Consider the following 26,767-nt stretch of genomic DNA (forward strand, 5'->3'; position numbering starts at 1 on the left):
TCCTTCCACAGTGGAGACATTGGTTTCTAGGTGGGAGTTGATCACAGTGTGAATTTGCCAAGCGTGCCTTCCTCTTAGCACGTTTCTCACTTGCGTCCTGAGTTTGAGTGTCTTCAAAGCCTTTGGTAAAGGCTGTTCTCCAGTTGGAGCATTCACAGGCAAGTGTTTCCCAACTGTTGGTGTTTATATACTACATTTTTAAAAATTTGCCTTGAGACAGTCTTTAAAACTGTTTCGTTGACCACCGGCATTACGCTTTCCATATTTAAGTTTGGAATAGAGTAGTTGTTTTGGAAGATATAGGCATCCACACAACATGACCAGTCCAACGAAGTTGATATTGAATAATCATCATGATGCACAGAGTTTCCTTAAAGCCACAAAGACCTTCTATGGGCCAATAAATCATGGCATATGCCTCCTACGCTCAGCAGACGGTACAATACTTCTAAAAGATAAAGAAGCTATTGCACTGTGCTGGAAAGAACATTACCAACATCTCCTTAACCGCAACTCCCCCATAGCTGCTGAGGTCCTCTCCCAAATTCCGCAAAACCAAGTTAGAGATTTCGTGGGATATGAACAAGCGGAACCAAGTCTTCTTGTGCAACGGGACTTCCTCCTCCTCTGCCCCTCCTGTTCTGGAAGTTTCCCCAACTTTCCACAGCAGATTTAGTGGGTGCAGGAACATGCAGCAGAAGGAAAGACAGTCAAAGTAACCTGGGGTCAGGAGCAAATCTCTAATGAAGAAAGGTTACAACATTTGGGAATTTTAGTTTAGAAAAAAGAAGGGCGGGACACATGCTTAGATCTGCGTAAAATGGAGCATGATGTGGAGAAGTGGATAGGGAGTTTGCCTTCCAGTCTCACAATACTAGGACCAGCAGACATTCAGTGAAGCTAAATGATGAGATATTCAGAACAGACAAATGGAAGTAGATCTTGCCTTGGTGCAAAGTTGGACTTTGATACCGCAAGATGTAGTGACGTAGATGGCCTTAAAAGGGATTAGATAAACTCACAGAGGATAAAGCTAGTCATGGTGGCTATATGCTACCTCTGAACACCAGTTCCTGTGGAACAACAGCAGGGGGGGGGGCTATTGCTCATGTCTTGCTTACTGGTTTTCCATAGGCTGGTTGGCCATTGTGGGAAACAGGATAGCTTGTTCCACCAGGGCTCTACTTAGGTTATTTTCTTCCCTCAACCATGAGCTCATTGAGGCCATTAGGCAAGTTGTTGCCTCTCAATTTCAGCCTGCCCCACTATAATATGAAGATAATAATGTTGGCCTACCCTGCGAGTGGGACGTGGGTGGTGCTGTGGGTTAAACCACAGAGCCTAGGACTTGCCGATCAGAAGGTCAGCGGTTCGAATCTCCGTGACGGAGTGAGCTCCCGTTGCTCGGTCCCTGCTCCTGCCCACCTAGCAGTTCGAAAGCACCCCTAAGTGCAAGTAGATAAATAGGTACCGCTTTATAGCGGGAAGGTAAACGGCGTTTCCGTGTGCTGCGCTGGTGCCGGCTCGCCAGAGCAGCTTTGTCACACTGGCCACGTGACCCGGAAGTGTCTCCAGACAGCGCTGGCCCCCGGCCTCTTAAGTGAGATGGGCGCACAACCCTAGAGTCGGACACGACTGGCCCGTATGGGCAGCGGTACCTTTACCTTTACCTTAAAGGTAAAGGGACCCCTGACCATTAGGTCCAGTTGTGGCCAACTCTGGGGTTGCGGTGCTCATCTCGCTTTATTGGCCGAGGGAGCCGGCGTACAGCTTCCGGGTCATGAGGCCAGCATGACTAAGCCACTTCTGGCGAACCACAGAGCCTAGGACTTGCCGATCAGAAGGTTGGCGGTTCGAATCCTCGCAATGGGGTGAGCTCCTGTTGCTCAGTCCCTGGTGATGCCAGCCTAGCAGTTTGAAAGCACGTCAAAGTGCAAGTAGATAAATAGGTACCGCTCTGGCGGGAAGGTAAATGGTGTTTCCGTGCGCTGCTCTGGTTTGCCAGAAGTGGCTTAGTCATGCTGGCCTCATGACCCGGAAGCTGTACACCGGCTCCCTCGGCCAATAAAGTGAGATGAGCGCCGCAACCCTAGAGTTGGCCATGACTGGACCTAATGGTCAGGGGTCCCTTTATCTTTACCTTTACCTTTATCCTGCAAGTTCATTGTGTTTACTGAATTATTAAGTATTTAATATGTCTCTACCTCTCATATCTCTCTGTTTACATAAGCTAAATCTTTAAGAGAAAGCTTTCAAAATGAACTTTGTGAGTACAAATGCAAACCTTGTTGCCTTGCTCCCATTTTCTATAGGAGTTGAATATTATGACAAAATGATTGATAGTCTGCTAGCAAATGACGTGACTCCTGTGGTCACCCTGTATCATTTCGACCTACCGCAGTGTTTAGAAGATCAAGGGGGCTGGAGATCAGGGGCCATGGTGGAAGCCTTTGATAGTTATGCCCAGTTTTGCTTCAGAACCTTTGGGGACAGAGTGAAGCTGTGGATCACCATTAATGAGCCGTATGTTATGGCTGAGCTCGGCTACGAAGAAGGTATGATGGCCCCAGGTATTAAGGAGCTTGGCACCGGAGCATACCTGGCCGCTCACAACATGATCAAAGCTCACGCTGCAGCCTGGCACACTTACGATAGGCTATTTCGGAAAACACAGGGCGGACTTGTGTCTATAGCGCTCAACTCGGATTGGGCAGAACCCTTTGATCCGAATTCTGTTGCTGACCAGGAAGCTGCTAAGAGGCACGTGGCATTTTGCCTGGATTGGTTCGCTGCCCCAATCTTCCTCAACGGCGACTATCCAGCCATCATGAAATCCCAGATTTCTGCTATGTGTAAAAGGCAAGGTTCTCCATCATTGAGGCTTCCAGAATTTACCGAGGAAGAAAAGATGATGATCAAGGGCACCGCCGACTTTTTCTCTCTAAATTATTACACTTCCCGCAAAATTAAGCACCGAGATAATACACATAGCCCACCGAGTATGTCTGCGGACAAGGAAGCGGAGCAAGTAACAGAGCCATCCTGGCCTGTAGCAACCGGCAGTTCTTGGCTGGCTGTTGTTCCATGGGGTTTACGCCGCCTGCTGAAATACATCAAGGTATGGTATTCCCCTTGCCTCCACCCTTATCTGTTTATCCATTTCCTTGACGAACCAACTGTGACAGATGTCTCGTGCTCAAAGGGGTTTTAGTGTAGAAGTTGGAACAAAAGCACACTTTTGGTTTCACTGCAAATCCAGGTAACAACCCTGTGTCGCTGTCAGTGCATTGTGTAGCAGACGCACATTATGAGGACTGCTTTCCATATGGCGTCTGGGAAGGGCTAGCATTGCATCTGTCAGGGTACAGGGTCATATCCAACATTAGTCCTCTTTGGAGCTGATCCATTGAAATTGATGGGTATAACTATGGTCCATTAATTCAGTAGGCCTACTCCAAGTATAACTTAGTTGGATACCATTCACTCTGTGATAAAGATGCGTGGGTTTTCATCCTGTTCATGCCCTCCCACGAAGTAACTGAGTCAGGGCCAGTTTCCCCATAATGCTTCGGACTACAACTCCCATCATTCCCAGCTAGCATGTCCAATGGCCAGGTATGATGTAGGTTTTACTCCACAACATCTGAAGAACATCACATTGGCTATCACTGATCTTGCATTTATAGGCATATGATATGATATGATGATACTTCCAAACACAACTCTATATGAGTGTGGGCAGACTTCAGAGTTTAAGCAGTCATAAGTTCTGAGGTCCACCAACCAGAGTTAGATGCAACAGCGACTCAGCGTGGTGGAACAGGGTGCTTCTGAGCATATGCTTTCCCCTAGAATTTGTGGTCCATACCAGAACCAAACTCACAAGCCCTTTTCCATGCAAAAGCCCTCTCTTCCTTGTCCTCCAAGCTGTTAGGATCGTCCAACTCTCGTGTAGGACCCTGGTAGAGACACATGCCCGACTGGCATGTTCTCTCCCTCCTGGTCGGTTGGCAGCTTCAAAAGCTTTCTGCAACCCGAACGTCACAGCAACTGATACCAAGAAGCATCACACTTAGAATCCTGCAGAGTATTCGCAGTTTGCCTTACAGAACTCAGTAGCACAGCATTTTGGCTAATCTACTATATTTATATATAATACCCTCGGAGCATTCTGACTTAGCTCTGTCCTCTTTTTCATCAGACAGCAAAGAGAAAGGAACAAAGGACAATAGTCCTACATTCTGGAACACAGTAGTACAAAACATCCTGTCTCCGTCACTTCCCACACTGTGGGATGAAAACATACACTGTCTTGTGATAGTCAACAATCTCATGACTGCAAACACGGAGGAGGAATCTCAACACAAGCAACCTAATTTAGGGCAACGAAAGAGAACTGGCAGTCAGAAACACCTGGCAACCTGGCTCAAATTGCCAAACCCTAGCTTTCAAAGATCAACCATTAAGGACCATGTGGACATTATCTGCAAAAGTTAATACGACCCCCAAATCAACCTTTTAATCACGCATCACAGTTATTAATCTTGACAATATTCAGGTTCCGTCTGGCTGTTGCCTGCCTCCCGCTTTAAGTTTTAATGGTGTGCAAAGCAGTTCATAATAAACATTAAGATGATCAAAATAACATTTGGAAACAATTCATTACATAGCACATCAATAAATTCAATTAAGATGAAATCCGCGAGTCAATAGGATAAGTTCTATATCATAATGAAATAATTGGGACTTAATACAAAACAAGTGCAGAGCTAAATCAAAACCAGGAGGCTGAAACAGGAATGCATAATAAAGGCAACCCCACTAAAAATTCTAGTCGCAGCAGCCTGTCTTCAATATAGTTCAAAGAAGATGGGATCAGACTTGGGGCCCCGTCCCCATTCGAAACTGACTTCATATTCTGGAATCCTTTCTGTGTGCAGAATTTCATTTTGTCATCAGAAGGCAATATTGGACAGCATTCTAGGATACCTCTTTCAATGACTATTTCCACAAGACAGTGTTCATCTCCTAAGACAGTGGAAGCAAAGTCACTTTATTCAAAATCCCTTATTCCCACACAGAGGCATCTAAATCTTTGAGGTAGTTCTTCTGTTTGCTTTCCACTTAGAGATAGCAGAAATCTATACCTTGACATTCTATTAGTTCCTTGGGTTGCATACAGACAACGTTAAAAACTGCCTTTGGCGTGCCATTTCTGCCGCCTCCCCGCCCCCAAGAGATGAGCTTATTTACCCCTGCTTTTGCAATGCATTTGACAACACGCTCACCAGAACTTGCAACACTGATTCACTTGCCTTGCAATCATTCTTTAGGAATTCTGAGCTGATGCAGCAAAGGCGTTAAGAGACTGAGTTACAAATCTGGACAAGTCTTCAGCTCAGCGCTCATCTCTGGCATGAACTCACAGCACTTTCTCTCAGCCTGAAAACAAGGATACCTTGTTGTTGTTGTTGTTGTTGTTTAGTCATTTAGTTGTGTCTGACTCTTCGTGACCCCCTGGACCAGAGCATGCCAGGCATTCCTGTCTTCCACTGCCTCCCGCTGTTTGGTCAAACTGATGTTAGTAGCTTCGAGAACGCTGTCCAACCATCTCATCATCTGTCGTCCCCTTCTCCTTGCGCCCTCCATCTTTCCCAACATCAGGGTCTTTTCCAGGGAGTCTTCTCTTCTCATGAGGTGGCCAAAGTATTGGAGCCTCAGCTTCAGGATCTGTCCTTCCAGTGAGCACTCAGGGCTGATTTCCTTCAGAATGGATAGGTTTGATCTTCTTGCAGCCCATGGGACTCTCAAGAGTCTCCTCCAGCACCATAATTCAAAAACATCAATTCTTCAGCGATCAGCCTTCTTTATGGTCCAGCTCTCACTTCCATACATCACCACTGGGAAAACCATAGCTTTAACTATACAGATCTTTGTCGGCAAGGTGATGTCTCTGTTTTTTAAGATGCCGTCTAGGTTTGTCATTGCTTTTCTCCCAAGAATTTCGTGACTGCTGTCACTGCTGTCACTGCTTTGTTGTAAGGATTCAAACCAGAGAATGAGCACACTGTGAACACTTGAAAGCACTATACAAAATTTAAATGTATTTATTTATTATTAAGCACTATTTTTTACCTTTTTTATTTAAATGTATGTTTGCCATAAAACAACAACAGCAACAACAACAACCCATGATCAAGTTAAAAAATAGTGGAAAAACTACTGTAGCAGCTGGGCTTGTGATGCAGAGGGTTCCAGCTAGTTAGTGTTATAACACAGCTAGCTTCTGCTGTGAAAGAATACAAACTTCTTTTTAAGCTTGGTTTTCAATCAGAGATTGTACACCTGGGCAAACCACAATGAACACTTCTACAGCACCCACACTTCTGCTGCTGCACCCTCTCAGAAAGCATTCGATACTGTTGAGGTGCTCAGAATGCTTCTGGAGCAGAGGTAGGAAATGCAAAGTGCACAACAAAAACTTTTAATATCTCATTCCTTAGAACAACTGGTCCATGTATTAGCCATATTTTGCTATTAACCTGAGCTTGCCCAGATTGAAATATGTTCTCTTATTCCTTGTAAAGACCCCTTTGATCCCTCCTAAAAGAATAAAGACACAACAGTCTTATTCATAAGTAACAAAAGGTAGTTTTACTCACGACAGAACATAGTGTGATCCCTGAAGGCAGGCTTTAAGCTTAAAGTTACAAACATATACAAACAGGTTTACCCCATATGGGAGTTAACCTGGGCAACTGCTGGCTGGCAGCCAGCAGTCCAGTCCAGGTGAATCAGGAAGTTCGCAGGATGAAAAAGAAGATTGAAGAGAGAGGGAGGTGGCTGCGCGACAAGGCCTTTTACCAGGTCTGGAAAGGTCATGACCACCTACTTGTTGTTGTTTAGTCGTTTAGTTGTGTCTGACTCTTCGTGACCCCATGGACCAGAGCACGCTAGGCTCTCCCGTCTTCCACTGCCTCCTGCAGTTTGGTCAAACTCATGCTGGTAGCTTCGAAAACACAATCCAACCATCTCGTCCTCTGTCGTCCCCTTCTCCTTGTGCCCTCCATCTTCCCCAACATCAGGGTCTTTTCCAGGGAGTCTTCTCTTCTCATGAGGTGGCCAAAGTATTGAAGCCTCAGCTTCAGGATCTGTCCTTCCAGTGAGCACTCAGGGCTGATTTCCTTCAGAATGGATAGATTTGATCTTCTTGCAGTCCATGGGACTCTCAAGAGTCTCCTCCAGCACCATAATTCAAAAGCATCAATTCTTTGGCGATCAGCCTTCTTTATGGTCCAGCTTTCACTTCCATACATCACTACTGGGAAAACCATAGCTTTTACTATACGGACCTTTGTTGCCAAGGTGATGTCTCTACCACCTACTAGTCACATGCAAAAAGGAAGGTTGCTCCAGCCAGCTGTAACAGGGAAGTTCGACTGGCTGGACCAACACCCCCTGCATGACCACTCTAGCAAAACAAGGAATGTTGTATTTGACTGCTCCCAGTGGATTACATCCCACATACAATTTATTCAAGTTCTGTTTATGTGCACCTGTACAATGCAATATGCAAGTATGTGGACTGTTCTAGCTTTGAATTGCTGCATCACAGGAACAGCCTTTTTGATTCAGTATGTGGATGGGTTGTGCAGTGCCTTCTGATCATTTCTGCCAGTGGGATTTGCTATCGCTTGCCAGGACTGAGGGGTTAAAAAGCAGTGACAATATAGCAGATGCTAATGCAGAAAAAGATATTTTAGTATTCTCATTAAAATAAGTAATTTCTCTGTCTTCATGGGTATTTGCACAGTTTTGCTTTTCCATTGTTAGTCATAAAAGGTCAGCTTGTGGAAAATTAAGTTAATAGGGTCAGTGCAATTTGATGAAAACTAGTTTTGGGTTGTAGCTTAAAGTAGATAGAGGGTAATGCACCTGATTTTATGGGCTTTTCTTAACATCTGTTCTGAATAAAACTTCTGCTCCCTTGTTCTAGGATACATATAATCACCCTATAATTTACATCACCGAGAATGGGTTTTCCCAAAGTGACCCTGCTGCACTCGATGACACTCAACGCTGGGAGTATTTCAGGCTGACTTTACTGGAGATTTTAAAAGGTACAATTTAAGGATGATGAAAGATCAATTGTGCAAACTTAATATAATTTTCCTGTGTGCCTATTTGCATTTAGCAATGACTAGTGATTCTAGAGGCTAATGTACGTCAGACAAAAGCATTTGTGATTAGAGGAGAAAATGTTTAGCAGATAGGAAAGAAAGTAGCTTTAGTCCTTCTGTGCCATCTTAGAGTGGAATGAAATGAGAAAATTTAACGGAAATTACTTCCCCCCCCAATCTGGTGTTCATAATGCTAAAATTGTAGGCTATGCTAATTGATATATGACCTGACAGAGGAAAATAGAGCTGAGAATGATTAATTTCAGAAATATTGTCATCTTAGGAAGATCGAGGAGTGAAAGCCAGGACAGGAAAAGCCCTATTGAGTTGGGGCAGAATCTGAAAGAATTTGGAAGTTCGGGAGTAAAGCCAGGGCAAAATTTGGAGCTCATTGGCTCTGAGATCCCAGAAATGCTTACCTAACACAATATAGTTTTACTGGTCAGACAAGTAAAATACAGGTTGGTTGACAATTCTGTTACAAAATAATTGTGCTGCTTTTTCAAAAAGTCTGCACAGTGCTCGGGTTTGTCTATTTTGTTTTGTTCATCTGAAAATAGCTTGTTCTTTAAATATAAAAAAGATCGTTTGGGATGCACGTGTCCAAAAATATATGATACAATACGATAATCTTTATTGTCATTGTCCCATACAGAACAACGAAATTGAAAAATCTACATATGACATTCAAAAACCAACAAGCCTGCTGTCCCAACCTGGTTAGCCCCCTAAAAACTCTGATACCGCATTTTTAAATACAATATACTCCCATACAGACTCCTTACAAGGCGTTTAAAACCAAAATCGCATTTTGGTAGAAACTGTTTCTCAGGCAGCTAGTCCTAGTCTTTATAACCCTGTACCTTCTTCCAGAAGGCAGAAGCTGAAAGAAATCATTTCTGGGGTGCGCACTATCCTGCGCTACCTCTGCAGCTTTCTTATGGCACCTGGAAGAATAAATTTGATCCAAGGTGGGAAGAGTGCACCCAATTATTCTCTCCGCAGTCTTTACAACCCTGGACAGCATTGTTTTTTCCCTGACCGTGCAGCTCCCAAACCTCACACAGAGACCATAAGTTAATATACTCTCCACATATACCCCGTTGATTGTACAGTGTCCAAATAGTCACACCATGTCAAATCTACTCACTTTGAAAAAACACTATGGATGATTTCATTTCAACTCCAGTTCTTGCAACAGGATTTTATAAAGTGATCTGTGCTGGCCTGTCATGGATGAGTAGGGAAATGCGCCCAATGTCTGTCATTCAAAGAATTGTAGTTTCTGCTGATTCCATTCACAAAGAGGTCCAAAGAAGGAACACAAGAATTGGTGTGACATGGTGTTTAAACAAGGACTGGGGAATCCCCACTTCTACCATGAAGTTAACTGGGTGGCCTTGGGCTAGTTACTATCTCCCTTTTTCTTTTTTAAAAAACTGTATTCCGAAACTGAAAAAGAGTTACAAACATCAAATTCAAAATCCATATTCGTTTTGTAACATAAGCCTATTACATAGCTGACTAGATTAAAATATACCTAATTGCTAGAGACTTCCCTTTGGTATATATAAATGCAACACAATTAGAAAATAGACATCTTTCCGCAGGGCCTGCAAGACAGAGCTGTTCCACCAGGCCTTTGGCCAGGGCACAGCCTGACTCCCTCCTTTGGCAATCCTCACAGAACTTCTAGCCCAATGGTTGCCATTAATTTGATTGGAATTAATTTTATAATGAAATGATTTTAGAATGTTTTATCATTTTACTGTTGTTACCCGCTCTGAGCCCGGCTTCGGCTGAGGAGGGTGGGATATAAATAAAATTTATTATTATTTATTAATTATTATTATATTAGAAATTTTTATAAATTCCCCTATACCCCCCACTCCCCTTCACCCATGTGTGATCTCCATTTTTTTTTACTTCTTCCATCTTGTTGTGTTGTTGTAGTTTAATAATTATTCAATTGATTCTTTTATTATTTCCTTGCTTACCCCTGCACGTTTTACAAATTATCTATTAATATTCCAGTTCCGGAACCATATTTTCCGGTTCCGGGAAAAAATATGGGCTAGTTACTATCTCCTCACCCTAACTTACCTCAAAGGGTTGCTGTGAGGATAAAATGGGGTACCATGTACCTGAGCTGGATAAAAAGGTAATTAATTAGTATGTCACCATGCATGGGTCGGAACCATATGCTGGTCTTGAGCTTATCAAAGAAACAAATAATACTTGGTCATAGAATCATTGAATTGTAGAGTTAGAAGGAACTCCAAGGATCATCCAGTCTAACCCCCTGTAATGCAGGAATCTCAACTCAAGCATCCATCAGAAATGGCCATCCAACCTCTGCTTAAAAACCTCCAAGGAAGTAGAGTCCACAACCTTCCAAGGGAGACTCTTCAACTGCCAAACAGCTCATACTGTCGGAAAGTTTCGGAAAGTCGAAATCTCCTTTCTTCTAACTGAAACCAGTATGTTTCCAAGCACAATTCACAGTGTTGGTGCTAACCTTTAAAGCCCTAAACCAGGCATAGGCAAACTCGGTCCTCCAGATGTTTTGGGGACTACAACTCCCATCATCCCTGATCACTGGTCCTGGTAGCTAGGGGTGATGGGAGTTATAGTCCGAAAACATCTGGAGGGCTGAGTTTGCCTATGCCTGCCCTAAACAGCCTTGGCCCAGTATACCTAAAGGAGCATCTCCATCCCCATTGGTCAGCCTGGACACTGAGGTCTAGCTCCAAGGGTCTTCTGGAAGTTTCCTCACTGCGAGAAGTGAGGTTACAGAGAACCAGGCAGAGGGCCTTCTCGGCAGTGGCGCCCGCTCTGTGGAACACCCCTCCATCAGATATCAAGGAAATAAACAACTATCTGATGTTTAGAAGACATCTGAAGGCAGCCCTGTTTAGGGAAGTTTTTAATGACTGATGTTTTAATGTAATTTTAATCTTTGTTGGAAGCCACCCAGAGTGGCTGGGGAAACCCAGCCAGATGGGTGGGGTATAAATAATAATTCTTCTTCTTCTTCTTCTTCTTCTTCTTCTTCTTCTTCTTCTTCTTCTTCTTCTTCTTCGTCGTAAATTAATCTTGAACATCCACTAGTAGCCCCTTTAGACTTGGCTGATCTCCCAGCTCATTGAAATCTGAAACACTGTCCCTGGAACAAAAGCCTCTTATTTGGCTTTCGACGTGTAAAAGTTTCAACAACTGTAGGATTTTCTGTTACTGTCTAGAAGTTAAAGATGCTCAGCATTGGTTTCTGTGGGGATAATATCAAAATCAAGCTGCATAAAGACAGAGCCATTGATTTTCCTCCCCTCCAATGGTGAAGAATCAATTTAAGAGGGGAACAAATGACATGCCTTCTCCTCTTCATGACTCAAGTCCGTAAGAGGTACATCCCAAGGTTTCAATATCTGTTTTTGTCAGTTTTCCCCCTAACAAAACTAACCTTCCAGCCCAGGAATATGCCTCAGCTGGCACAGCAGTCCACGACTGCCGAGAAGTTTTCTAATGGACAGCTCCAGGCTCTGAATGACAACTCACCCCTGGCAAGGTGCCATCGTAGTTATTTGAAGACTTCAATGAAAATAGTAGAGGCAAATTCAGAGGAACAATCTGATCTGTGCTATCAGGTTGGTTGTATCTGTTAGAATTCCTGCTCCACGATTGCAGTCATGGGATTTTTGTCTATCACATGACAGTATATGTTTTGACTCCACAGAGTGGGAAGTGACGGAGACAGGATGTTTGTGTCACTGTGTTCCGTGAAGTGGGACTATTGTCCTTTGTTCTTTTTCCTCTTTGCTGTCTGATGCTAGAGAGAGAGGGAGCCATGTTGCAGTGCTCCATGTGTGTTTATATATAAATAAAGTAGACTAGCCAAAATTCTGAGTTGCTGAGGTCTGTCATGCATGATCTGTGACGACTCTGTGGATCCCTAAGTGTGCCGATGTCTGTTGGCATCGGTCGCTGTGATGTTCTGGCAGAAGAAAGCTTTTGAAGCTCCCGAATGAAAGACCAGGAGAGAGAGAACATGCCAGTCGGGCATATGTCTCTGCCAGGGTCCTACTCGAGTGCAGGCCGAACTCCTGACAGTATTTACCTTGTAATCTATAGGAGCCCATCAGCTGATTCTTTCAGTGCTAACATTGAAAAACTGCATTCCACACGTCTCAGTGAACTACTTCCTTTTAAAGGGGAAGGGATTTTTTGATGGTAATTATGCACAAAAATTAAGTTTATCCTCCATGTTCAGAGGCAGGGCTTTTTTCCCCTAGCCAGAACTCACCAAAACTCAGTTCCGGCACCTCTCAGGTGGGCACCATTGCCATGATAAGAGGAGAAGGTAGCCATTAGTGGTGAGTTCGACACCTCTTTTTCTAGAAAAATGGTACCGTGTAGGCCTGGATGCTACTTCCTATAGAAACAGGAGGGGAGGAAGAGCTTTTTTTCATATTCTACTTCTGGATTTTCCCAAAGCATCCTGCAGATACTGCCCTCTCCCCCAGGAAGCAATACTAGATGTGCCCTTGATCTGATCAAGCCAGGCTGTTCTTTCTTATGTATTTACCACTGAGCTATGGCACCTCTCTATGGCACAGCCAGCCGTTCTCCCTGAGCAGGGCTTGTCTGGGCTATGAGTGAAATTTTAATTACTTTCTTCTGCAGGGATGGGGAGAATGGAAGTGCAAGTGAATAGCATACTTTTTGGGGGAGAAATCTGTGTTCTGAATTGGTTGTTTTGGCTGATAAATTGCTAGCCTTCTCCCGCCGTCATTCCTTTTCATTACAGCTTTGAGTTAAGGCAGTTTTGTCAGTTCCTGTAAGGGGACGCCTTGTCATTCCAATGGTCTCCAGATAATGAAAATGCAAGTGTACGGAAAGAATATTACAATGTCAAAATGAAGCACTGGCGCTGCACTTCTGTGTATTTGCCTTTACAATGTCAGGGTAAAATGGAAACAAAAATATTGATCAATAGAACAGAGCATTAGAAGTGACTGGATAAAATGCACACAATGCATTATGTGTTATGAAGTCCTATTAATATTAAATGCAAATAACTTTGCAGGGTTACGGTGGAGGATTTGAGCTCGCAAACATGATGCAGTTGTGAAGCCACAGCTATTGCACATAGATATATTGTGTTGGCCAGGTATACAGAGGACAGGTAGTCAAGTGGTAGCTCGTGGGCCAAATTAATTTGATCTGACTCCTAGTGTTCTTTTTTTAAAAAAGGGAAAAAAAGAAAAACTGTTTTGAATTATGCTGATTTTTTAAAAAAATATAGGCTCCCTTATAATAAAAACCTCCAATATATATTACAAGTTTTAAAAGATACAGAACACAAATAGAATCTGGTCTGAAACCTGTGAACCCAACTGCTTGGAATTGATGACCTAGATGTGTTTTCCCCATCAGTTACCAATATGCTGTAAAGATTGGTATTTATTAATTTTTTTTCTGCTGAGCTGTTAAAAAAACCACAACGTTTTCACTATTGCATGTCCCCTCTCACTTTCTCTCCATTGCCACCATGTAACAAAACCTTCATCCTTTCCTGTATCAACTAACTTTTCTGAAATATACTCGGAGTCGAGTGTGGATTTCATGCTCTTTATTCAGCTCATAGTAGTGAGGAATAGAAGTTCCCCCGAAATGTCTGCTTTATATACATTATTTACACAACGGGCCCCACGTGATTGGCTAATTCTGGGATTCTCCTGTAGGCCAATCAGGTTGCAGATTCACTTCCATCTGGAGTTGGATTGGGTGGCTCCTGCGGACCAATCAGACTGCTGCATTCTGGATCCTGTTGTTCTAGGACCAATCAGACTGCTGCATTCTGGATCCTATTGTTCTAGGACCAATCAGATTGCTGCATTTTGGATCCTATTCAACCCAGTACATAACACTTTCAGTAGGTATGGATGCTATGGAACAAAACAGAGTACAGTGGTGCCCCGCAAGACGAATGCCTCGCAAGACGGAAAACCCGCTAGACGAAAGGGTTTTCCGTTTGCGATGCACTTCGCAAGACGAATTTCCCTATGGGCTTGCTTCGCAAGACGAAAACGTCTTGCGAGTCTCGCCATTTTTTCCCCGCTTCCCCCCCCTTTTTCAAAGGCGCTAAGCCACTAATAGCCTTTTAGCAGCTTAGCTGCTAATCCTTTGATAGCCGCTAAGCCGCTAAATCGCTAATAGCGCTAATCCGCTTAGCCGCTAATGGGGTTGCTTCGCAAGACGAAAAAACCGCCAGACGAAGAGAATCGCGGAACGGATTCTTTTCGTCTTGCGAGGCACCACTGTACTAGGTTTAAAGTTAAAAGCAAGGCATCTATAAATTTATTGAAGCTTATTCTTAATATGCTGTAATGTTCGTTTAAAGGATTTTAGCTTTACTCAGTTACAATGCAGGCTTTCCCAAACCTGAGTCTCCAGCTGTTTTTGAACTACAGTTGTCACCATCCTTGACCACTGGTCTTGCTAGCTAGGGATGTTGGTAGTTGAAAACAGCTGGAGTCCCAAGTTTGGGAAACACTGCTTTAAACAGTATAGCATAAGCAATCGACTTTCCTTTCCTTTTTAGACGGTGGCTGTGTGAGGCTACAGTTTCAGTCCCCAACCATGTCCTAACCAGTTCCCCAATGATTTTCCTTCTCCAATTAACACTCCTTACATGCCAAGAACTTTTATGTACAGTCTTTACTTCCAGATTAGAGTCCTTCTGGCTTTTCAGGATCGCACCCACAGTCTTCAGCCTGGTCCAACAACTGTTGCCTCACATCCACAGTGATCGGCCATCACTTGGCAACAGCCCTTTCTTGAAGGCTGCCTCAGAGCCTTGCTCTCTTCTTAGCAAACATCCTTCAGCATATTTCCCTAGGGATAGTGAGTTTATGGGGTAGAGCTTCGGCTTCCCTTTGGATGATAAACTCTGTTGCTGCTCCTGGTTCCTTTCAGGTTTCCCCAAATCTCTCTAGAGATTACCGTATTTTTCGCTCCATAAGACACACTTTTTTCTTCCTAAAAAGTAAGGGGAAATGTCTGTGCATCTTATGGAGCAAATGCGTGGTCACTGTAGCCGAATTGCCCAGGGGCAAAAAGCAGATCGTGCTTTTTTTTTTGAAAGAGGGAAACAAAGCTGCTGATCGTTTGCCGATCGGGGAGAGAGATAAGGGATGCTAGAGACAAAGGAGGCTGCCTGGGAGGGGGAAGGTAAAAATCCATGGATCCTCAGGATTTTTACATTGGGTCACCCCAAATTCACCATCAGATCACATAGCATGTCCATGGCTACAGCCTGCACCAAAAAAAGTCATGCATCCACTGTTTCCTGGGGCTGCAATGGTGCAAAAACATGGTTATAAAGCATGGATCCACATGGATCCTCAGGATTTTTGCATTCGGTCACCCCAAATTCACCATCAGATCACATGTCTGTGGCCACAGCATGAACCACAAAAATCATACATCCACTGTTTTGTTTAGAATATTTTTTTTCTTGTTTTCCTCCTCTAAAAACTAGGTGCGTCTTATGGTCAAGTGTGTCTTATGGAGCAAAAAATACGGTATTTCCAAGTCCTTAGCCATTCTGTTACACTACTCTCTCCGACCAGTAGTGACCCTGGGCTTTTATTTACACCAGGCAGGCCTTTCCACATAACCAACAACCATTTGTGCGAGATTCTGTGCTCTTACTGACCTATAAGGGTGGCCAATAAGATGAGGTACTAACTGACCGATTAAAACTTCGTTATTCTTTTGATTCTGAATATAAAACCAGAAACCTTCGTGAACACAGCCTTCTCCTTGTTGACACGATTATTTATTTTGTTTACTGAATTTATACCCTGCCCTTCCAAGGAGCTCAAGGTGGCAAACAGATACACAATTTAAAAGGAAAAACAAAAACAAAGCGAAAATATTCACAAGCCGATAAAACATTATAAAAGCAATTGCAGTTAAAAACATCCACCAGGGATGGGGTTGCCAGGAACAATATTCTTCAACCACCAAACAGAAATGTTTCCAAATTCCTACTGACGTTTGGTAAAGGGTGGAGATGGGTGCACCTCACTATGAGGTCATTTGACAACTGGGGAGCCACTACTGAAAAGTGTCGGATTCAAGCCAGCAGAGCCAGCGAGCTCTGAGGAATTTGGCCACCCTCCAGGTGCCCGGCTTGAATCCTTGCTGACCTCCCCTGCCAGCGACTCCCGGCAGGATCAAGGGAGGTCTCCCTCGGCGATTCTTCCCAACGTGAAAGAAGAACACACCATTCCTCCCCCTCCTCTCCCAGGGAGGGGAAAGAGACAGACAGAAATATATCTACATGCTTTATTCCTGTCTTTCCAGCAGTACAGAGAAAACATGTCTGTACCCTCTGATTCACAACTGCAGAGAGAGAATAACTCCACCCATGTACTTCCAGTACAGGGTCATGTGACACTCTGAGCTAACATCCGGTGCTCAGTACACTGTCTCTTGTTCCCACGGTACATTCCAATAACATCAGTTTCCTGTTTACCATTCCAGCCACCTGGAGCTCGCTTCTGCATTGCTCCTTTTTCGTAACATCCTCCCCCAAAAGAATCAATGCGTGTTGCAGCAAGCAAAGCGTGATCCAGAGAAGAAAACAAACAGTTGTTATACACATAACACTCCCCTGTTGTTTCAGTTCCACCCTTGGAACTCCCCGTCACTGGTTTCCCCAGTGTACCTCTCTGGTTGTCTGGCTTCCAAGGAATGAGTGCATCTGCATTACCTTGGCTAGCAACTCTCTGTTGTGTCTTTGTCTCTGACTTAGACACAGCTCCAACCTGTCCTCGGTTGTTTACAACAGCAACACATGCAACAGCTAAGTTAGCAAACTCTTTTGAGTACCTCTTGGGTGGTTCACCCTTTGTAACTCTCTCAGACCTACGTATGAGGTGCTGATCCTCTCTGCTCACTGGTCCAGTCTCAGGACTCTTTGGAGAACCAGTTCCAATGGTAAACAGTGGTTCATCCTTCACTTGTGAAGGCCTATCCATTGTGTGAGACTTTCTCTCAATGACTGTGACAACTGAGCTCTCCGAGCTATCAGTGTCATCACTCTCAGTACCACTGTAATCAGTAAAATCATCATCATCTGAATCGTCCTCAGTGGGAAATGTGTGTACTATCACTCTCTCCTGTTCAGGAGCACTCTCTAGAAATTTTGTGAGAATCACCTGACCAGATTCAGACAAAATTACTCTGTAGAGACCCTTTTCATACCCCACAAAAATGCCTCTGGCATTCTTTACTCCACCTGGAGCTTCTGTTCTCACATGAGACCCAAAAACCTTGAAATGGGCAACAGAAGGTTTTCTGTGGAACAGTTTCTCAAAAGGAGAACTTCCCAACTCTTTTGAAACCTTTCTCACTTTCGTATAACAATACGACATCAGAGACTCGGCCCAGAACTCATGTGGCAGATGTGAACTAAGCAATTGCGCATTCATCCCCTTTTGCAATTCTCTGTTCACCCGTACACAGACACCCCTGTTCCACGCTTCCGCTGAAACAGCAACTTTGTGTCTTATTCCTTTCTTCTGCAGGAACCGCTGGAAATCCTGTAAAAGAAAAATCTGCTTCTCATCTGTGAATAGACAATCAATGTTAGCATCATGCATACTCTTAACCTTGTCACAAAACTCCTGAAACCTCTCCAAGGCTTCCTGTGGCTTTCTCAACACATAAACCCAGACATAGTTAGAGAAATGATCCACACACACAAGATAAAATCTTGCATTGCCTCTAGATGGTTCTAGAGGACCAATCACGTCAGCATACACCCGCTGAAATGCTCTGTTGACCCCGGTCACCTTCTTGCTCACACCTGCGAGAGAAACTAGGTTAGACACAGATGAATTACATTCCATGTAATCACTTTGTGCAAAAGTCAACAAATATAGTCCATCTTTCTCTCTGGCCGAAAGAAATAACTCTCCATCTTTGTAGATCTTGCAGCTCTCAGCATCGTAGGACAATCTCAGTCCTTTCTTTGCAATCTGCGAAACACTCAGCAGATTGAACTTCAATTCAGGAACCAAGTAAACATTGTTTATTGTCAAGTTCAGACTCTTAAGATAGACAGTCCCTACGCCGGCCGCTTCCAGCTCCTGACCGTTGGCCTGTTTCACAGCGAAGCTTTGCTTCTTAAACGTTGAAAAGAGTTCTCTGTGTGGGGACATATGAAAAGTACATCCAGTGTCAATTACAAACGCGTTCCCAACATCTGGTGTGGTTCCTTTCGCCATCAAAGCCTTTGCAGGTTCCACCATAGGCTTGGTATGACCTTTGCCTGACGCCTCAAGCTTTGCTGAGCGGCCCTTAGCTCCTTTTGGCTGACGTGGCTTCTTACAGTTCCGCTGAAGATGCCCAGCCTGTCCACAACTGTAACACTGGACAACGTTCAAAGCTACAGCTTTCTCTCCAGTAGCTTCATCGGTGGGGGAATTAGAACTCTGTTCCTCCCTCCCCCTGTGCTTTACTTCCAGTGCAGCATGCCAGCTGTGTTCATCCAGAACCACGGCACTCAGGGGAGGTGGACACGTTAACGCTCCCCCCTTCCTGGCATCCATGCTGAATCCAAGGGTCAGCTTTACACTCAATCTCAAGCCAGCTTTCACTTTCAAGCCAGTAAACTCCAAAAGTCTCTCGGCTGTTTACTGCTTTTTACAGGCAGGCAAACTTTTGGGCTGTTATCAAAATCCTTGCACATGCTGCGCAGAATTCAAAACAATTCCACTTCCCAGGCTCTTTCCCAGCCATTCAGTAACTTTCCTAGTACTTGCGGTCGTTGCCTAGCAACCTGCTCAGGACGGGAATTCTTATCTAACCACAAGAATCCCTGGTATGCAAGCCTTTCTTTCAGAGCTGTTTTTTTCAAACGCAGCTCTTTCTTGTGAACCAGAGAATTAAACCTTTCTGCGTTCACTTTTCTCTCTAGCCCGAAATGCAGCATACCTTTTGAGGCTCCGTTGCCTTGGAATACACTCCTCTCGGTGTCCAGCTGTCTGTTTCAGCTTTCTGGCTGCAGGCAGACGCTTTCTTTATCTCCTTAGGTGCAGAGGATGGCAACGATTCATCGACCTCTCACCTCTCATGCAGATTCTCATGGATCTTTAGCCATCGGCAATGCTACCAGATGTAACCTCTGCTACCAGATGTCGGATTCAAGCCAGCAGAGCCAGCGAGCTCTGAGGAATTTGGCCACCCTCCAGGTGCCCGGCTTGAATCCTTGCTGACCTCCCCTGCCAGCGACTCCCGGCAGGATCAAGGGAGGTCTCCCTCGGCGATTCTTCCCAACGTGAAAGAAGAACACACCATTCCTCCCCCTCCTCTCCCAGGGAGGGGAAAGAGACAGACAGAAATATATCTACATGCTTTATTCCTGTCTTTCCAGCAGTACAGAGAAAACACGTCTGTACCCTCTGATTCACAACTGCAGAGAGAGAATAACTCCACCCATGTACTTCCAGTACAGGGTCATGTGACACTCTGAGCTAACATCCGGTGCTCAGTACACTGTCTCTTGTTCCCACGGTACATTCCAATAACATCAGTTTCCTGTTTACCATTCCAGCCACCTGGAGCTCGCTTCTGCATTGCTCCTTTTTCGTAACAAGTAAGCGCCAACTGGGTAGCCTCTGGTGGTAGCACCACCAACAAGACCTCACCTGACAGTCGTAGAGTCCAAGATGGTTGGTACTGGGGAAGATGGTCTTTTAGGTACTTGGGCTTTAAATGCTAGTACAGAGGTACCTTGGTTCTCAAACGCCTTGGTATTTGAACAACTTAGAACCCAAACGCTGCAAACCCGGAAGTGTTTCGGTTTGCGAACTTTTTTTGGAAGCCGAACACGGTCCGTTTTGAGTGTCACGCTGATTTGAGTGCCACACTTCCGTTTTGAGTGTTACGCTGAGGCCTGTCTGTTTTTGCTATTTATTTTTTGTTTTTGCAGCTCTTTTTGTTTTGTTTTTGTGAGTGTGTGGAACCCAGTTCAGCTACTGATTGATTGATTGTGTGACTGCAGTACATTGTTTATTGCTTTCAATTTATGGATCAATGGTCCCGTTGGATAGTAAAATTCATGTTGAATTGCTGTTTTAGGGGTTGTTTTTTAAAAGTCTGGAACAGATTAATCCGTTTTGCATTACTTTCTATGGGAAAGTGTGCCTTGGTTTTGGAACGCTTTGGTTTTGGAACAGACTTCCAGAATGGATTAAGTTTGAGAACCAAGGTACCACTGTACTTACATGCTAGGCTACAGTTACAGGCTAAAAGACGCTTATTTGCCTGCCAGTCAATTCCATTTCTGCAGGAACACCAGTCAGTTTAGTTCATAATCAACACTTCCCTACACCCTGGCTTTACAGTTAGTAAATCATGTGGGCAGAAGAGGGTGGACAGAAGACAGAAGTGTTTGTGTGTGTTGGTGTTCTTTTATTTGCCTTGCTTTCCCATGTTGATGGTCTTGGCTTATCATTAACACCATCCTGCAATACAATGCAATATCCTGGCTAAAGGTAAAGGTACCCCTGACCATTAGGTCCAGTCGTGGCCGACTCTGGGGTTGCAGCACTCATCTCGCTTTGTTGGCCGAGGGAGCTTCTGGGTCATGTGGCCAGCATGACTAAGCTGCTTCTGGTGAACCAGAGCAGCGCACGGAAACGCTGTTTACCTTCCCGCCGGAGCGGTACCTATTACTCTACTTGCACTTTGACGTGCATTCGAACTGCTAGGTTGGCAGGAGCAGGGACCGAGCAACGGGAGCTTACCCCGTCATGGGGATTTGAACCACCGACCTTCTGATCGGCAAGTCCTAGGCACTGTGGTTTAACCCACAGCGCCACCCACGTCCCTGTAATATCCTGGCTACTAAACCATAAAGTGATTTATTTATTTTTTAAAAATGTTGCATTTAATTGAATTTTTAGTCAAACAGAGCAGTATAAAGAAAAGGAACAACTCCTTGCTCATTTTCAAAGTCTTCACCTACTGACCTATTTGAAGCCTTAAAAAATAAAAGTCTTTAGAGAGCGGGAGAGCTGGCAGTGCAGACATTTGTCCCCTACAGCAAAATGTGAAGGAACTTGTGTGATGTGTCCCTGGGCCTAAAATAGTACAGAGTTTTGGTTGGTGAAGGTTCTGGGAGAGAAGTATGTATTCTGAACAGCAGGCATGTTTGTATTCTGATTAGAGTCGGTACTTGTAAAGAACCAAAGAAATCCCAGAGTTTTCAGTGAGTTCTCCAAAGGACTTATCTTTTAGAGAGAAATTAAAAAGGCCTGTGGATTTTCAACCCAAAGGGTAATTTAATTTTTCGTATCTGCGCATGAAAAGAGACTTTACTGCTTCATATAATTTCTCAACAACAATGTTACAATTAAATATGGTTCCTTCTGATTATCCCCTGCTGGGAGAAACTTTTTTTGTCATTGCACTATTTTATATTGTAAAAGTGAGGAGTTTAAAGATCATTTTTATGGTGATTTTATGGTCGACTCCCAATTTATGCATCCCTGGTTGTTAGCTTGTATATGCAAAATATAAAATTAGCTGTGAGCATCAAAGAGCTAATGACAGCCTTCACATTTTTGCTTTGTTTTTTTATTTTGAGTGGGAAATACATTATGAGTGAGAAATTTAAAACTGGAGCTGAAATGTTGGAGAAGTTGCGTTGAGGGCAAGCTTCTGAGACGGTCACAAACAATATATCCTTTCATCCCTAACAGTAGTGTTCAGAGTTTGAGATGACTTTTTTCTTCTCCAGATGACACTCAATGTTCCATGGCTGTTAGAGGTCACTAAGCATGCTCAGTCTTCAGGCTCTTTGGGGCTTATTTTTCCTCCTTTACCTTTTCTGTTGTCCACCAGTATTTCGCTTCCCATTCTTGAGTTGGGAATAGAGTAGTTGCTTTGGAAGACAATCATCAGGCATCCAAAACACATGATCAGTAGAATAAAGTTGATGCTGAAGAATCATTGCTTTGATACTAGTGATCTTTGCTTCTTCCAGTACACTGCCATTCGTTTGCCTGTCTTCCCAAGCAATGTGTAAATTTTTTGAGAGACACCATTGATGGAATCTTTCAAAGAGCTGGAGATGGCATTTACAAGTGGTCCATGTTTCACAAGCGTACAATATGGTTGGTAGTACAATGGCTTTGTAAACAAGCATTTTGGTTTCCCTATGAATGTCCCGATCCTCAAATACCCTGTGCTTCAACTGAGAGCAAACTGCACTGGCAGAGCTTAGGCGATGCTGGATTTCAGCATCAATGTCGACTTGTGGAAAGATAACTGCCCAGGCAGGAAAAATGATCAACATTTTCCAACGCTACACCATTGAGTTGGATTTGTGGCACTGCAGAGGGGTTATTTTGTGCTTGTTGGTGCAGCCCTTTGGTTTTTTGGATATTGAGTGATAAGCCAGGTTTTCTGTAAACTTCTGCGAAGATATTTAGGATGGTTTGGAGGTCATCCTCTGAGTGTGCACATGCTACATTGTCATCAGCATACTGAAGCGCTGTGACAGAAGTTACGGAAACTTACTCTTTGCTTTCAGCCTACTCAGATTAAAGAGCTTTCCATCTGTTTGATATATGAGTGCTATCCTGGTAGGGAGTTTCCTTTCGACAATGTGTAGGATCATGGTGATGAAGATAATAAAGAGAATTGGGGAGATAGCACATCCCTGTTTAGAGCCCAATCCAACTGTGAACAGTTCACTTTGAGAGCCATTGTTGTCCATGATTGTTGCCGTCATTGTGGAGGAGCTGAAGGATGTTCACATATTAATCTGGGCAGCTGATTTACATAAGGACAGTCCACAGGGCATTATGATTGACAGTGTCGAAGGCCTTAGTTAAGTCAATAAACACCATATACAGGGGTTGATTTTGCTCTCTGCATTTTTCTTGAAGCTGTTGAGCAGTGAAAATCATATCCATTGTCCCCCTAGAAGGTTGAAAACCATTTTGGGATTCAGGAAGGATGTCCTCAGATATAGTTAAGAGACGGTTTGCTAAGATCCAGTCAAGAATTTTGCCAGCTGCAGCTAATAAAGAGATACCTTGACAATTTCTGCAATCCATTCTATTACCTTTTTAAAAAAGATTGATGTTTTTTGCACCCCTGAAGTCTTCTGGGATCTCTTCTCTCTCTCTCAGGTTTTCCCAGGCCCACTCAAAGCAGCATTCTCATCTGAGAGACACCCAATAGTGACATGAGTAGCTTAACTTGAGTGCCAGAGATCAAACTGATTCACTGACAATTGTTTTAAAATAGTTAATTTTATTCTGAGGTTCATTCTAGGAGTTAGCATATAGAAGAGGTTGCTAACTTGGGGGGAGGGAGGGCTGTGAGTATATTAGTTATTTCTCGCTTGGACTACTGCAATGTGCTCTATGTGGGGCTACCTTTGAAGGTGACCCGGAAACTACAACTAATCCAGAATGCAGCAGCTAGACTGGTGACTGGGAACAGCCGCCGAGACCACACAACACCAGTCCTAAAGGATCTACCCTGGCTTCCAGTGCGTTTCCGAGCATAATTCAAAGTGTTGGTGCTGACCTTTAAAGCCCTAAACGGCCTCGGCCCACTATACCTGAAGGAACGTCTCCACCCCCATCGTTCTGCCCGGACACTGAGATCCAGCACTGAGGGCCTTCTGGCGGTTCCCTCGCTACGAGAAGCCAAGTTACAGGAACACCCTCCCACCAGATGTCAAAGAGAAAAACAACTACTAGACTTTTAGAAGACATCTGAAGGCGGCCCTGTTTAGGGAAGCTTTTAATGTTTAATAGACTATTGTATATTAATATTCTGTTGGAAGCCGCCCAGAGTAGCTGGGGAAACCCAGCCAGATGGGCGGGGTATAAATAATAATAAAAAATAATAATAATTGCAAACCAGAGGAACTTGGTTACCTTTACCTTATCTGGGAAGCCTTGCAAAATTCAGCATCTCAGCATCCATTTGCCACATTTGTATCCCACTTTTCACTAAAGTTCCCAGATCTATAAAGACGTGTCCATTTTATCCTCCCCACAACCCTGTAAAGTTGGTCAGTTTGGGAGCCAAAGTGATCTGCCCAAGGCCATTCAGTGATATTCAGGACTGAGCAGGGATTTTGAACCCTGCCTCCCTGGCTTCAGTGCAACAGTATGAGCCGCACTCTATTCCAAGGGATCTCTTTACATTCTCAACCTTAAGTTCGAATTAACCACAATTTTTTGGTTGTGAGAATTACATGAAGCAGAGAAAATAATCAACCTGTGATCAAAGAAGTTCCCTGGGACCTCGCTGCCATTCAATTACCCTTGGACACCTTGCTAGCCTCCAGAGTTCACTGTGCTTTCTATGTATTCTTCATCTTCCAGGAGTGTGCAGTGTATCTGTGTTGTACGGGCTTTAGACGGTGCATTCTCTGTGACTGGAGATGGCAGTGTTTTGCTGTATCCATTTCATATTCTCTCTTAGTCAGAGAAAAGTCTACTTTAATTCTTTCATCTCTAATCTATTGATCTTAAATAAGCTCTGGATGTGCACCTGTTGCTAGCTTGTAATACAAAAGGAAGATTAACATGATATGAAAAATGTCTTTTATTTAAACAAAAAGCTTTTCCAGAACTTCAGTTTTATTAATGTGTCCTGTATTTATAAATGTATCGTTGTTTATTAATGCCGCTCCCCTAAAGAAAAACAACAACACCCCAAAAACAACCTAGCATGACATCACAATTGTGCATGCAGCAAAGTCTGGCTTTGATCTAATTCAAAAGAAATTCTTTATCAGGAGATAGCAGAGATATAGGAATAGAATAATACACAGTTGTTGGCTGTTTGTTTTTGCCACTGCATTTTTGGAGCATCTGCAAATCTAAGTGCTTTTCAGAAAGACAGTGCTGTGATGTGGCGGCTGCTGCTGCTGCTATATCACTAATAACCTTAGTCCCAGGCCCCAAATGCCCTATCTGTCCCTCCTGGGGTGCGGAAGTCATTTACCACACTGGGTAGTGAACAGAGACTGCTAGTCTTGCAGAATTCGGTTAATCGCCAGATTTTTTTTTGCAGCGGCAGAAGATCAGTGCTAGCTGAGTTCAAAGAATAAATCTGTCTCGTAGTTCCATTGTACTTCGTTAGATTACCGAGGATGAAAATGTTTCGTATGAGCCAAATATTTCCTCAGTTGGGAATTCAAATCCGATGTGATGAAATATATACATCTGTTCCAAAAATTGGTTTCTCGTTGATGTTCTGAAGAGAGGAGGACAGCACTTTTAAGAATGTGGGAAGAGACGTGTTGAATCAAACGTTAAGGCCAATCTAGTGTGGAATCCTGTACTCATAAGTGGCTAACCAGATGCATATGGGAAGCCCTTGAGCAGGACCTGAGCACAACAGCGCTACTCCCTTTGTCATTCCCACTGACTAGTATATCAGTTGGAAGAGCAGGCTTGCTTTGAAAATTCAGCAGGAAGGAAAAAGACTTCTCTAAACTCTTCAGGACAAATGGCAGAGAATTCTGTTTGATGCCTTCATCTTTCCAACTTCGCAAATAAGATAATCCTACTTACGTTTCTCGTGTGTTTGTCTTCAGCTATATGCACTGGGAATGCCTCCACTGAGAAATTTAGAGGTTAGAGAAACCTTTCTTTTGTGTTTAGTTCAGAGGTCTTAGGATAGTGGCACTGAAATATCGATAGCATTTGATGATCTTTTAATATCCCATGCACAGCCCGGGAGCTGCAAGTCTTGCAGTGCTGCAGTCCTGGTAGGAGCCTCCCCAAATTAATTAGAGCCCTTTCTGTTAGAAAGTTGCAAGGTCAGTAGTGGGGAGGAGCAGGGCCTTTTTATGAAGAGTACCCCCATCCTATTCAGGGTCCTATTCAGTTGTTGTTGTTGTTACCCTGCCCATCAGACTGGGTTGCCCCAGCCACTCAGGGCAGCTTCCAACATATATAAAAATATTATAAGACATCAAACCAGGCCCGTCTTACCCAATGAGGCTAGTGGTGCAGGGCGCCAGGGCACCAAGTTCTAGAGAGCACCAGGTGAGAGTCCGGGGAACACCGAACAAGCACGCTTAGTGAGCGAGGGTGCGTGTGCTGCTCCTGCTGAGTGTCGGCTCAGTTTTTCCCCTTTTAGCCTGCAGGCACCAAATTCTGCAGGGCATCAGAAGGCTAAAAGGGAAAAAGCCAAGCGGGTTTTTTGGCAGGAGTGGAACATGCGCCTTCGCTCACTCAGCGCAAGCCCGCTTTCTTGGTGTGCTGCCTGCCATGGCCACTGCCCCACAAAGCGGCCAGCTGAGCCAGGAGGCGCCATGTCCACCTCTTCCCAGCTGGAGGAGCTGCCGTCCAGCCGCTGCCCACCTCCTCCAGCCCTAAAAAAAGGTCAACTCTGGGAAAGGGGGAGGCACCGGAGGGATCTTTGCACCATGGCACCGGATATGCTTCAGGGACGCGGGTGGCGCTGTGGGTAAAAGCCTCAGCGCCTAGGGCTTGCCGATCGAAAGGTCGGCGGTTCGAATCCCCGCGGCG

General features: G+C 44.1%; 1 protein-coding gene across 7 annotated transcripts in view; it reads left to right on the forward strand.

Annotated features, from left to right (window-relative positions):
* Positions 1–26,767, forward strand: part of LOC128420714 (cytosolic beta-glucosidase-like) — a 108,845-nt gene that overhangs the window by 67,878 nt on the left and 14,200 nt on the right. For all 7 annotated transcript variants that reach the window (XR_008332095.1, XR_008332097.1, XR_008332096.1 and 4 more), the window contains 2 exons: positions 2,313–3,118; positions 7,997–8,120. Coding sequence is in view for 4 of the 7 variants with exons in the window: in XM_053402533.1 (XP_053258508.1) it covers positions 2,313–3,118; positions 7,997–8,120 (930 nt within the window). In the remaining 3 variants the exon portion in view is untranslated. The remainder of the gene's footprint in view (positions 1–2,312; positions 3,119–7,996; positions 8,121–26,767) is intronic.

The sequence above is a fragment of the Podarcis raffonei genome, chromosome 9 (genome assembly GCF_027172205.1).
Source record: "Podarcis raffonei isolate rPodRaf1 chromosome 9, rPodRaf1.pri, whole genome shotgun sequence".
Taxonomy (NCBI): domain Eukaryota; kingdom Metazoa; phylum Chordata; class Lepidosauria; order Squamata; family Lacertidae; genus Podarcis; species Podarcis raffonei.